General features: G+C 42.8%; 1 protein-coding gene across 1 annotated transcript in view; it reads left to right on the top strand.

Moving 5' to 3' along the window:
* Window positions 1-14,254, top strand: part of diaph1 (diaphanous related formin 1) — a 95,946-nt gene that overhangs the window by 66,441 nt on the left and 15,251 nt on the right. The window contains exons 18-25 of the mRNA XM_084353599.1: window positions 10,148-10,246; window positions 10,385-10,479; window positions 10,721-10,822; window positions 11,207-11,446; window positions 11,975-12,104; window positions 12,309-12,434; window positions 12,601-12,764; window positions 13,218-13,350. Coding sequence (XP_084209725.1) covers window positions 10,148-10,246; window positions 10,385-10,479; window positions 10,721-10,822; window positions 11,207-11,446; window positions 11,975-12,104; window positions 12,309-12,434; window positions 12,601-12,764; window positions 13,218-13,350 — 1,089 coding nt within the window. The remainder of the gene's footprint in view (window positions 1-10,147; window positions 10,247-10,384; window positions 10,480-10,720; window positions 10,823-11,206; window positions 11,447-11,974; window positions 12,105-12,308; window positions 12,435-12,600; window positions 12,765-13,217; window positions 13,351-14,254) is intronic.

Here is a 14,254-nt window from a genome sequence, read left to right as displayed (position 1 = left end):
GCCTGTATATATCCGTGTATGCCTGTCTGGCTATCTCTGCCATTCTCTCTCTTTCCCTCTCTTGTCAGTGTGTGGTGAGTGGCGAGATAGTGGGTTAAATTTTAATGGTGCTGCCATCTCTCACTAGCTTCTGAAAGAGGGCCAATGCAGACTGACACACTCACTGAGCCGTGAGAAGAGACAAGACAGAGAGAAGAGTAATAGCTCGCTAGACATACACACACGCGCTAGGTCACAGGTCTGCGGTACAAACAACAGGTAGAATGAAGAAATACCACACAGTCTTGTGTTACATTACAGGGTTTAAACGAAGTCTTGAAAGTTTGGAAAATGCTTCATCTGAACAGTTTTGTTTTCAAGGTTAGGAGTATGCTTGAATTCAAACATAATCTGATGTTTCACCTGCATTATTCTTTTGCACAATACAGATTTTTTTTCCAGCCAAGACCAATAATTACTTGCTCTTACTTCCAAAATCCAATTTTTAAAGGAAGTTCCTAACCTGTAGTTTAAAAAACATCCACAGTGGTGCTGACATGTACATTGCCTGGCTCTACACAGGTGCAGCAGTTTCAACTTCTTCTTTGTCTTCTCCTCCTCTCCCCCTCCCCCTCCACTGAAATGAAACAGTGTGTCATATGTTGTTTCCTGGCATCGAAATTATAAATTACTCATGATCAAAAGATACATTGATTGCTGTGGGTATAAAGTTTATTTTTTGCAATCGAAAAAATGTGACAAAACATCATCAGAAGGACCCCCCTGGCCTTCAAATCTTGCTCTCAAGCTGTAAGAAAACCTGTTTGTTTACCGAACAAAAGTCCCATAATAATGATTTCAAGTTTCTTTTTAAATTAAAATGGAAATTGTGATGACCAATGACCATTCCCACTAATCATGAATCATATTGCAGTCATAATATCTGTCAAAATAATCGCAATATGATTTTATTTTACCGTATCATGCAGGCCAAGGAAAAACAAATTGCATTCAGGCCAGCCCCCAGGTTAAACCTTGAGGCAGCACTGCAGCGGAATAGATTATCTTTACATCACATTCATTTTGCAGATGCTTTCATCAAAAGATAAGTGCACGGGCTGAATAACCAGTGAATCCTAAAACATTGATTCTTTCCCTGAATATGCCACTCTTACATCAATCATTTTTAGTTACAGAAGACCCAGAAAATCTCTCCACACACAGTCCCTCTAGGAATGCATTGAGCAAGCACAGAGGCTGCTCTCCGCTTGGCATTATGTGTGTATGAATCTGTGAACTCAATCACACAGGCGTGCACACACATACACACTCTGTCACTCACACAAACACGTGCCAGTCCCGTAGCCATATTGTGTGTTGTTCCTTGATTGTTTTCATTCGCCCAGCCTCACATAGCTGCCTGATTGGCAACACGTCCCCTGATGGCTCACTAAGCACATGGTGGGATTAAGTGTGTGCTTCTGTGAATTTTTTGTTTTTGTTTGTGTCTTTGTGTGCATGCATGTGTGTCTTTTTGTCTAGCCCCAGCTACAGCCAATTCCAGCGAGAGGCCAGCAGACAGATGTTCTAGGAGAGGATTTGCACGTCTGTCTAAACATCTATTTCTCTTGTTTAGTTTATTTGGTGAGGTTGGGGGATTTTTTTCTCTCTCTCTCTCTCTCTTTTGGGGAGGGGGTAAAAATGATTTCACAAACTAAAAAACCCTGCAGCACCCTGATGGATCTTTGATGAGAGAGACTTTTCCCCAGGTTCCCACGCAAAGGTGGAGGTTGCCAGATCGCGGTTGTCATACCCCTGCAGCTACTTAGTTTGACTATGATCCGGTGTTATTGATGTATTTCAAACACCTGCAGTAGTTTTCCCAAAGCATTTGCAACAAAGAAAAAGGTTCACATACACAAATGCAAAGAAGTGTTCACCGTGTTCTCAGCAGTATGGATTGAAGGATCAGTGTAGGTTTTCCAATGATTTAAAGCTGTAAATAAAATACACTTAATTCTAGTTCAAAGGTGGAGCTTCGGGTTTGTATGTATGTGGAAACGACTGTGTCCAGTGTATTAATTATCATTGAGGCAACGTCCGTCTTGATCTTGGCTCTCATTCCCCTTTTCTTTTTCCTCATTCACACTGTCTCCTCATCCTCATCTCCCATAATTTTTGCTCCACACTCTCTTCCCCACCATACTGCCTCCCCTCGCAGTTGCTCCATTTTGTTGCTCATCCTCTTTATCGCTCCTCCAGCATTGCTCCGAACGCATCTCTTTTTTCCCTCTCTAGTTTCCTTGGCTTGGTCATATTAACATGTTGGTGGAAAAAACCATAGTGACAAGCACAGAAAACAGCTCTATCTTTTTGCCTCCAGTCAGACACACTTCTTCAAGTGCATGTGTGTGTCCTGCGAGCAATGGCTGACATTAGAAAAGGCAAAACTCCCTCCTCCTCTCCAGCCCCTTGGTTGACTCTGGGCCTTGCTCAGGGGGTAATTAGACCCAGCAAAACTGGCCCTAGTCCTCTTCTTTGCCACATATGTTTTGAATGCATATGTGTGTGTACATGCTCCTGTGTGTTTGTGCGTGTGTGCCAATCTTTCCACCATGCGGTCAAGTCACAATTGCTAATCAGGCCTGCGAGCCTTGCCTGAAGAGACCGGGAGAAGGAGAAAGGAGGGGGGGAGAGAACTGGGAAAGGAGGGAGAAAATGAGTGAGTGCTTTCCTTTGTCCTCATCACTGAAGCAGAGATAAAGACGAGTGAAGGGATGGATGGTTGGAGACGAGAGGACAGAAACTGAGGGATTAACAGAGGATGAGTGTGTGCTCCAGCCCTGCGACGAGCTTTTAACTGTCCTCCATGGCATGACACCGTGTAGACCTCCATTTTTCTCTGTCCTCCTTTCATCTATTTTGCTTTGCATAAGTCAGAACTGCTTGTATTCATAAAGTGCCTCTCTATCACTTACTCATGCTCCCTTTTTTTTGCACTCTCCCTCATGCTTGCTCCTTCTTGCTCCCACTTGCTCTCTGTCTGCTATCTTTCCATAAGGTAATAATGAATATTTGAGGGCTGACAGGAGCGCAGAACCTAATCCTTTTTGCCCAGGGCAAAATGTGCCTCATGGGGTGCATGAGTGTTACAGTTCATCTAACTTTTTAATTGAGATAGAAACCCAATTTATAAGTTTTCATTTCTACCTCTGAGCTCATGTAAATGAGACTTTCTGCATGGTTGTGCATGTGTCACTGAAACGGACGGGACGGACTGTACACTTGACAGGCAGGGAAATGTCAGTACATTTGGCAGGCAGCTGGCTCTGTACATAAAGAGACTAACATTCAAGTGTACGACCTGAGTTAGAGCACCTTGACAGGATGAAGTGTCCATGAGCAAGAGCTTGTGAACGCCCACTTTTGACTGAAGGTTAGGAAGTGTGGTGCATTCTGTCTTTCTCAAATGGGAATGACTAAGAATCAAGTTATTAGCATTTCCCAATTGCTACCTCTTATAGGCTATATATTCAAATATGAGACCGTCAGACTTTCTGTCATAGCTGTCTGTCATAGCTGTCTGTAAGAACACTAATCTTCTCAGTCAGTCCCATACATACACACACGCACGCATTTGTAATGCATGTAAGTGTCTGCAAATGTCACCACAAGCCTTCCACAGCACTAGGAATTGGGATCAGGCTTGATTGATACCCAGCATAACAGTGAGGGAGCCTGCTTACTGATGTAATTCACTCTCCTCCCCGTAGAGGGAGTGCTGTGCTGTGAAGGCCAGTGCAGCGTCAAGGACATTCACACTGTGAATAACAAACACCAAAGCACCACGCAGACTACCAGAGTACCACAGAAAAACTACTTACATACTCAGTGAGTCACTCAGTTAGTAAGTCAGGCACAGGCACGGACACACACACAAACACACTCACAAGCTAACACACACAGCTGGTTGGGGAGTCTCAACACTGAACCGTTTTTCTGTTGTCGTCCATGTACCCCACTCAAGGCACAGGTGTTGTGGCTGCCTCAAGGTCACATCCTCATTGTCCCTGTCCTTTACACCAACTTCGCTCTCTCTCTCTCTCTCTCTCCCCCCATTATTTGCTCTCTCGTCGTCTCAGTTTCCACACCTTTATTTGCTCTCGCTCCTTTTGATTTGATTTCCCTCTCTCCTTTACACTCTGTAGCTCTCCCCGACTCCCTCTATCTCTCCTCCTTGTAATTAGCCTGTGTAATTGCTGTAGTAAATCTTTTCTGCTGTCCCAAGGAGACTGGCTGATATAGGACTGATTTAATAAGCACACCATAGCAGCTCACCTCTCCCTGTAAGTGTGTATGTGTGTGTGCGTGCGAGTGCGTGTGCATGTGGTGGTGGGGGGTTCTGTCCGTGTCCTCTGTTATTTGCTATGGGGATTTATGGGCTGTTTGTGTGGTTTCAGCAAGTACGAATTTGAGTTCAAGGTAGTGCTGTGTCTGTGTGTCGACTGTAGTGCACCTTATCAGCAATGCAGGCAGCATACTTGGTGTGTGTGTGTGCGTGTATGTATGTGTGTCTCATCAGTGATGCCGTTACATGCCGTGTGTGCGTCATCACTGAAGACCTTCATGGCCAGAAGAGCAGAGAGAGGTCAGAATGGCCCTGAGAGAACAACACTGGCACGCACAGACCCACTGTGTCCAAGCACCAAACACACTCTCTCCACCTCTGTCTCCCCCCGTCCGTACCCCCTACACTGTCACATACACACACAATCAGTATGTTCTTTTTTTGATTCTGTCTTTCACACACACACACACACACACACACTCCTACACACACTTGGATGCTGAGTGACATGGACTGTGAAGGTAATAAACAGTGTATCCAGTTGTAGTGGTTTGCGTGCCTTCTGCCGTCTAGCAGCAGTACATCTAATTCACCAGTGGAGGGCACTGTGACTCCACACATAAAATGTAACCTCACTGAAGGACCCCACTTTCTGTGCCTCCTATAGTCAATACATTTAGATGGAAACTATGTAAATCTATATACACTACAGTACTTTTTAATGAAGTGGACTTGAGTTCTTCCCATTTAGTATATTATGAAGCTGTCAGTCATCCAAATGTATAATAATAATCAAAATTCAGAACACTTTGACATGAACTCACACGCCATTTAATGCTTTAATTAATTTAAAAAGTCAAAATACTCAAACATACATATGATTGTCACTAAACTTTAGCAGCAGGGCGTCTTGTATTACTCATTTAAAGTCTGAAGACTAAGAGCCATTAGATGTTAATTTTGAATTTAATCAAATAAAATGTATGCACAGGTTATTGTGCTTGCAATTGTTAATTATTTAGGACCAACAAAAAGGCAAATTATGTTTTATGGATTCAAACAAACTCATTCCCGTAGGCTTAGATTAAAAATAATCAACTTTAAAACTTTCAGAAGTGGGGTGTCCTTCAAGCTTTGTTGAAAGTGTGTTAGTTAGAGCCAGCAGGCCCAATCTAATGATGGTAAACAAAAACAAGCTTATTAATTATGGTAGATTTTTTTTAACTATAAATATTGGCTATTTTTTATGTTTTTAAAGCAAAAACAGTGGGATAATATCCAACTTCAGTTCAGAGCAGAAAGTCCAAGCTGCAGTTACACTGATCATGCACCAGGGGAGCGCAAGGGAGCACGGTCTTAGCCCCTCCCACAAGCCCTCCCCCGGCACCCTGGCCCTCCCACATCCTGCCCCCCGTCCCCCCTCCTCACTGCCGCACCCTGCCATCTGGTCCTTTTCACACAATCGCACACAGGCGCACACAAATGCACATACACACACAGTCAGGAATTTTTTCTCCTCATTTCCTTTCAGGGTGAAAAACAGGATGAAGGGGCTCTTTCAGACTGGAGGTTACCGTGGAAACCCCCTTATTCTTCTTCTGTCAAACTTGCTTTCATTGTAACACACACGCACACACACTCTGACGTAGAGTGACAGAATGTTGGACATTTAAAGTTTAAAGGGACCAAGGCTACAGCTGTCCTTCTGTCTGCCATAGTTTTGCCCTTCTGTTTACTTTAAACAAAGAACTTCATGCCCCCCTCTCTCCTTTTTCTTCTTTTTCTCATTCCTCTTTTACTATTAATACTTTAGCATTCTTAAAGTAAACTTTTCTAAAACCATAAACATGTTATTTTCGTATTAAATGTCCCTGTAATGTTTTTAATCTCTGTTGACATGAACATTTGGCAAAAGAGTTGTTTGTGTCTCTGTGTGGTTCTTTTTCTTGAGCAACCTCAGCAACTTTTTCCAAAGAACTGCTCAGCCCACAGATATTGATGTTGAAACTATAAACCCTCTCCTCTGTTTTAGTTTAGACAGTCTCCAGCCCTGGAATGCTGAATGGAAAAAAACTTAGTTTGAAGTTATATAAAGTTAATGTCATGCTTTTCCCCTATGCTGCCACCAGAGGGCCCATGCAAAACACTTTTGGGCCACAGATATACAATGGGGCACGTCATCTGAAAGCTTTTAGCGGGTTAAAAATAAACTGCAGGGCTCCACAAGCAGGGAGTGGTGACAAGAGGATGAATAGACCACATGAAAGGAGAAGAGATAGAAAAAAGATGAAGCTGTGCTTTCTGAGGGAGGACTTAAACTATTCTATGAGTTGGGAAAATAGTTAAAAGTGGTCAGGGATGAAAGTGCACTATCCATTTTCTCTCTCTTTGTGTTCTTTTTTCTCTTTTTCCATCTGTCTTTTCCATTTTTTTTTCTTTCTCCAAGCCTGGCTACCCATCACCTTCTCCACCACACATTTTGTCCTTTTAAGGAGTGAGGGAACGAGAGAGGAAGGGAATAGGAGGGAGGGATGGGGGGGGATGAAGGACACACTCAGGTCTGCTGACTGATAAACAGACTCCTCTTTGTGTAGACACACACATACACCCACACTTAGTTACATATTGACAGAGACTCTCTGCATGACTTGGCTCCTCATGATTCTGTGTGAGCACCCCTCCTTTCGCCTCCTCTCCCTCTCCATCACTCTGTTTTTTTTCTCTTGCCACTTAATTAAAAACAGAAGTCAGAAATGGAAAAATTTAGTTTGTCTTTTATTACGCATACACATGCGTGTCTGCGTGCACAGTATCGCGTACACACACACACACAGAAAGACTTGACCCCCCCCCTTTTTTCCTCATCATCTCTCAGTGCCAAGCAGCTGTTGGTTAGACAAGAGGGGGAGGTGTTCCAGGAAAAGAGAAGAGTGTGCGTGTGGGTGGGTGTGTGTGTGGTAGTGGGGTGGTAGTGATTTGTTTCCACAAAAGGGCCCTTCTTTGTGTTCCGGTGTAACAAAAAGACAGCTGCGATGATAAAACATGTGGATTTTAAGATGTCAGCACTCCACAAGTGTGTTAGTATGTGTATGTGGTGTGTGTGGGTGTGTGCGTGTGTGTGTCTCCAGTCACACATGCATTCTGCCTCAGTCATCTCCTCCCCCACAATGACTAAGTGTAACATGGCGCAGCACTCCATAGCCACCACTAGAGGTGCCATCGGCTCATAAATGAAAGGAGCCGGCTCCGCATGTGGAAACCACAGAGCAGCCATTTTACAATCTGCACACCAGCCCCCATTTTATGAATCAGCCATGATGTCTACATAGCAACGCCTGATTTCATTGGCTAGAGCGCAGCTGGCTCTGTAGTCATTATAGCCTGGACGCACAGACACACACACACAAACGCATGCTCCCTCATCGGCTCACACACAGGCACTCACTGACCTAGTGACATGATGCTGTCACTAGGTCACTAGTCCTGTCCCAGACCAACTGGATTATCTCTCTTTACTATCCAGATTAGATCTGCACAGTAACCTTTTACTTTGTGCATGACTGCATGCGCATACGTGTGTACAGGGGGTAATGGGTTTAAGCTTTTGCTGATATTATAATTACACGTAGATCTCTTTATTTCTCTCACTACTCTATTCTAGAGGTATTAGTTCTCTCTTTTGTCTTGAAGAAGAGGATTATTTTACTTCGCTCTCAGGCCCCCTGTTTGTGTCTCTGTCCTGAGATGTTTATTTGTAGATTCTTGCCACTTCCTTTGAGTTTCTTCCGAACCTTTCAGCTGTGTTGATGTGTTTGTGTGAAGATATTTATGTTGTTTCCACTCGGATGTCCTGATGGATTTTCCTACCCTGTGTGTGTGTAATGGTTTACTTCCTGCTGTGGTTTCCTGCTCTCAGCAGGGGCTTTGGCTGGTGTGTTGGACACACAATAGTGTTACTGATTCATGGAGCTGATGCAAACAGCTGATATACTGATATAATGCAAACTATATGGAAATAGATCATATTGCCTGAAAGTTTGTGCCAAACATTAGACACAGGTAGAGGTTGATTCTGAGAGAGGAGTTTCATAGAGCTGAAGCTGATGCTGAGTGGAACAATGGGACTTATTGTGGATACAGTCTGCTGACTGTTTTGTGTCTAAATGGAGAGATGAGGAGCTCATTAAGAGGCCTGGACTTGTTACCAGACTGTCAGACTGATTGGCCTCTCTCACAGAGACAAAGCACTGTTTGACTGGACATATGGAAGGATGGACAGATGGATGAATGACTTGTTGTGCTGTAGTGGCTATCCCTTTGTCTGTGTGGAGAAGCCTTACAGTGTTGCTGTGTGAATGAGAGAGAAGTGCAGCAGATTGTGGGCATGTTGTGTAAAATATGGATGAATGACTGAGGAAGTGAAGAAGTAAGGTCAGAAATGCAGTATAGAGAGCTTTAGAGGTTAGATGAACCTAATTTACCATGAATAATAATATAGTAACACTAGTGATTAATTAGCTGTAAGTAAGTAGGTCTGTTTCCACAACATTTAGTCATTATTTACAGTGGTTACAGTAGTTTCAGTCCAGTATTGTCATTTGTAATGAAACACTAAATTTAGGTTCTGATATCACTACATGAGGTCATCACCGGTCAGTGGAAACAGATGGGCGGTGTTGTTTGTCTGTGTGTTTCAGACAGAATATGACAAAGGGACAGATACTCTTACAGTACATGCTGTACAAGGACCCTCTGGCTGTTTTCCAGAGAATGATTCTAATTCCTCGTAACTGTCTGGACATGAGACACAGACAAGGACATTTGGAGAATGAGACATAAGCTAAAGAGAGACTGAAACAAACAGTAGGTGGTAGAGATGCTCGTCATACCCACTGTTAAAAATGCATTTAATTTATTATAGAAATAAAACAAACTCCTCACCTTTGAGAAGCTATAACCAAAACATGTTTGGAATATATACAGAATTACCAGTTTTTTCAGTGATTTAAAAAAATTGTTGATCAACTGATCATTTTAATCATGACATACAGTATTTTTGCAGCACTTTCAGATTAGTTCAGCTCAGAACAGTTAAATAGAGTATGAGTGGTTAGATAATACTGACAGGAAGTGAGCAGCTGTGACATCCAGCACTCTGACGTACGTTGACCTTTGACCTGATGTGCCTGTTCGCAGTGGGGCTGTTATGTGGTCAAACACATGTGCTTGTTCATCTTTCACTCCTAATTCTCATCCAGTGCACATTCAGCCCCCACACACTGACACATCCTTACAGTCACAATCCTGACCTTGCCAGAACACGTTAATGTGAAATGTTTCTGTCAAGTGTGTGTGTGTGTAATGCAGTGTACTGTAGATGCATGTGTGTAAGCTGATTGCAACTTTAAATGCCTTACAGCTAATAAATGTCTGAACATATTTGCCAGGCCCACACACACTAGGGACATCTTTCCCCCAGTGTTACAGCCATTTCATAGCAGTGCCATTTTACCCAGGGCCACTGATACAATAATCCCAACACCTCCATGACACCATACAGTTGGGAGAAAGTGAATAAAGTGAAGGCCGTGCCAAGTCTGTCAGTTTTTATAGCCGTCACATAGGCCTTGTATTCATCCCTCATATCTACTTCTGTCTCTACTACAGAACTCACTGATTACTGTCCTTCTGTCCAAATGTATTTCTGTTCATATCCAGATGTACTTATCAAAAACATATGATTTCTAACAAAGTCTCCTCTTTCTTCTGTCAATCTGAATATTTCCACCACCCTCCCCTTTTCTCCATCCACCTCTCAAGCCAAAAAGGAGCAGGATGGGGTAGACGATAAGAAGCAGGTGCAGAAGAAGAAGGTGAAGGAGCTGAAGATTCTTGATGGCAAGAGTTCACAGAACCTTTGTAAGTCCACACATGCCTGAAAGCGTGATAAGCCCATACTAAAAGCATATAGTGAACACTTTAATTGAAAAGCCAACAATACAGTGTGTTCATCCGAATCCTCATGATCTGTGCTGTTACTTGTCTTTGCACACACAGCCATTTTCCTGGGATCGTTCCGTCTCCCGTATGAAGAGATCAAGAACGCCGTCTTGGAGGTTAATGAGAAGATCCTCACGGAGTCCATGGTTCAGGTACAGAGCTCAGATCTGTCCAGTAATGGTATATAAGTTTGCTGCATGTGCAACCACTCATGCATTGATATAACATAATGAACAGCAGAACGTTTCCTAGTTTACTCTTGTGACACTCTTGTGACTTTCTGTCTTTGATCCCTCTTGCCCAAAGGGTAGTTTGGGACACATGTGAGTGGCATTAACACAAGTGTCTCCAGATCCTGTTAGTCATGTATATTTTCCTCTTATTACCACTTAGAATCTAATCAAACAACTGCCGGCACAAGAGCAGCTGAACGTCCTGGGAGAGATGAAGGATGAATATGATGACCTGGCTGAGTCCGAGCAGTTTGGAGTTGTGGTGAGGAAACATAAATACACAAACAAAAAAACACACAAAGCAGACCTTTTTGTTATTGTAAAATCTGTTAATTTCAGTTTCCTGCTGACTTGGACATGACTTACCACAAATATAGCAGGGAAATCAGTGTGGTAGCAAATGAGGCATAGAAAATGTTTAAATACAGAGATAAAGTCATAACGTTGTCAATATATTAGTCACAGAGAATCCTCATGCTGTTGAACACAGACTGCTTTGTTCGACCGTGGAAGATGTGCGTAATAGATGAAATCCCCTTCACTCATTCACAACTACACACACACACACACACACACACAATCAAATGTGGCGACAAGCATTTTCAGAATAGGTCTCAAATCCCCACAATCTCTTTTCTCTCTCCAGATGTCCAGCGTGAAGAAGCTGATGCCTAGGCTTCAGGCCATCCAGTTCAAGCTGCAGTTTGAGGAGCAGCTGAATAACATCAAGCCAGATGTGGTGTCTGTGACGGCAGCCTGCGAGGAGCTCATGAAAAGCCATACCTTTACCAAGCTACTAGAAATCACCCTCCTTGTTGGGAACTATATGAATGCTGGCTCCCGCAATGGAAAGGCATTTGGCTTTTCCATATCATACCTGTGCAAGGTAAAATGAGGCGTAGACTTATTATTTGCACACACAATAAAAACTGAATGACTGAATTTACTGGAAGGCCTTTAGCCTTACCTCGATCGATCGATTCACTGCCCATGTCTTTGGCCTCACTTATTTATAACACTGAATTATATCTGAATCTCACAATCAAACGGAAACAGAAAACAAATGCTATTATCTATGATTCCTTTTTCCTCTATGCCTTTTCAGTATTAACCTTAGATGTGAAGTATATATAACACAGATATCAACATGTACAGAGTGCTCCATAATTCCTCTATCAATATAGTGATAAGTTAGTGTAACAACAGTGATGTCTGTATTCATTTTAATTTATTTTAAGAGGATTTTCTGATGTCGCATAGGCAACATGGACGCACAGACAAAGTGCATAACTGCTGGAATTACTTGCACATCCACTTACACACGCCTGTAAACAGAAAAGTGCAAAACACTGACATTAAATGATTGACTGCCATTTCAGTGTTCCCTTTTAAAATCAATCCTTTTTCCAATCAGCTGCGTGACACCAAATCAGCTGACCTGAAGCAGACGCTGCTCCATTTCCTGGCTGATGTGTGCCAGGAGCAGTATCCAGAAGTCATGAGCTTCACAGACGAGCTTATCCATGTGGAAAAGGCCAGCAGAGGTACATGGGACATCTAACTGATCTCTATACATCTCAGTCCCAACATAGTATCATCCATTGCAACAGCAGTTACACATTACATTAATCGTATTGATAAACTGTGCTTTCCTCGTTGTAGTCATATGAAAAACAACAGTCCATCTTGAGCTATGTATGTACTGTAGGTGCTCTGCGTCATCAATGTTTCTCCTATGTCTCCTGCAGTTTCTGCAGAGACACTTCAGAAGAACCTTGAGCTGATGGGCCGTCAGATCAAGACCCTGGAAAAAGATCTGGAGACCTTCCCTCCTCCTCAAAACGACAAAGATCTATTTGCGGAGAAGATGTCCATATCCTCTTTTTTCAGTCACATATTCAGTATAATTATTCAGCAACTAAATCAGTCTGCTAATGTAGAAATTTAAACCATAGATCCCACCATCATAAATTATATTTTCTATGTCTTGGTAAATTACAGAGATATTGTTTCTACGTTCCTTAACATCATGTCTCCACAGTTTTGTGGGTACAGCCCGTGAGCAGCATGAGAAGCTGGATCTGCTGCATAAGAATATGGAGAAGCAATACAATGACCTGGGAGAGTTCTTTGTCTTTGACCCGAAAAAAATCTCCGCAGAAGAATTCTTTGGTGACCTCAACACCTTTAAAAACATGTTCCTGGTATGTATTTGTGCCTGTGAATCAAGTTTGATCCTTTTCAAAAGGGTGCAGGTGTGGTTTTTCGTCATTTACTAACCACCCTCAAACCAAATTTGTACACCTACAGTACAAAGTCGTACACACAAGTGGAGTCAAAAAAATAAGTAGATGAAAGAGGGAAAGATAAAAGACAAATGTCAAACCAGTAGGACAAGAAAGGCTGTGCACCTGTCTGTATTGACATTATAACGAATGAGAGTGACTCCATTATATTATCAGTTTATACATCAACTGTAAATGTGCCGTTTGAGAGGGCTCCCGCAGGAGGTAACTTGTTTTACCAGTTATTGTGGACAACCGTCATCCACTGGTTTTGAAGTAATGTTTACACACACAGACATCCATCAGCTCCATCATACACCTGTCATTTTCTTTAAAGAATCACTTTCTTTTTTCTGTTTCATCCTCTACCAGCAAGCAGTGAAGGAGAATCAGAAGAGGAAGGAGGCTGAAGAGAAGATCAAGAGGGCCAAACTGGCCAGGGAGAAGGCAGAGAAGGAGAAGGAGGAGAAACTCAAGAGGAACCAACTCCTTGACATCAACGCAGGTCACAATTGCTGGATCATGTTTGTTTACCTGTGTCTGACTGAAAGAGAGAGAAAACACTCCACATCTCTCCAATTGTATTTCCCTCAGATTCCAGTTGGGGGCAGTCAGAGTCCATGCTTCTGTGGAATAATAGTGTGTGTGTGTGTGTCTTCGTGTGTGTGTGTGTCTGTGAGAGAGAGAGAAAGAGCACCCCATCAGTATTTATAGACCGGAGTTAATCTAATGTTGATGACCTGCGTTTTGAATTAAGCAAGTAACAATAAGCTCCGCAGTGAGTGAGGACAAGGAGGGATGTATACGAGTAAGGAACCGCTTGACCTCTTTTCACTCCTCTGGTGAGTGGAGGGGATTTGCTTCCATAGAAAGAGCGTCTAAATCTCTTTATCACCAAAAACATGTTTCCACTCTACTATGAGATGCCGTTATACTTTGAGAACTGCTCACAGCATATTGTCCTGTGTAACACAAACACACACTCTCACTCTCATCCTCGTATACACAGTTAACTCTCAAATCCTGCCTTGCAGACACTCATTTATGCACAGGCACTTTTTCCCCCTTCTCTCAGACTGTGACCTAGTTTCAGTACATTCCTCCACTCTCTGGCTCCACTCGGGTTCTCTTGGGACTCCACAGTTCCACAGTCAAATGTTCTGCAGCCTCGTTGCACTCTGTTACAAAACTACTGTGTCTTTTTCTTGAGAATGTTTCTGTTTTGCATTTGCCTGTGTGTTGGAGTAGTTTTGGCCAAAGTGTTTCTGCTCTGTGTGTCCGTTTTGTGAACCTCTTTTATAAGAAGTCTTTCTGGCCTTTCTCCTAGTGCTCCATGTTCCAGCTGGCTTCTCCTCTCCTCTCTTTCTTGCTTTTGTTCCATCACTCACTCTTCTTTTTTCCCCTTTCCC

This window comes from Pagrus pagrus (genome assembly GCF_965226575.1).
Source record: "Pagrus pagrus genome assembly, chromosome: 5".
NCBI lineage: Eukaryota > Metazoa > Chordata > Actinopteri > Spariformes > Sparidae > Pagrus > Pagrus pagrus.
The sequence above is the reverse complement of the archived record's forward strand: the minus strand, read 5'-3'. Positions and strand labels throughout refer to the sequence as shown.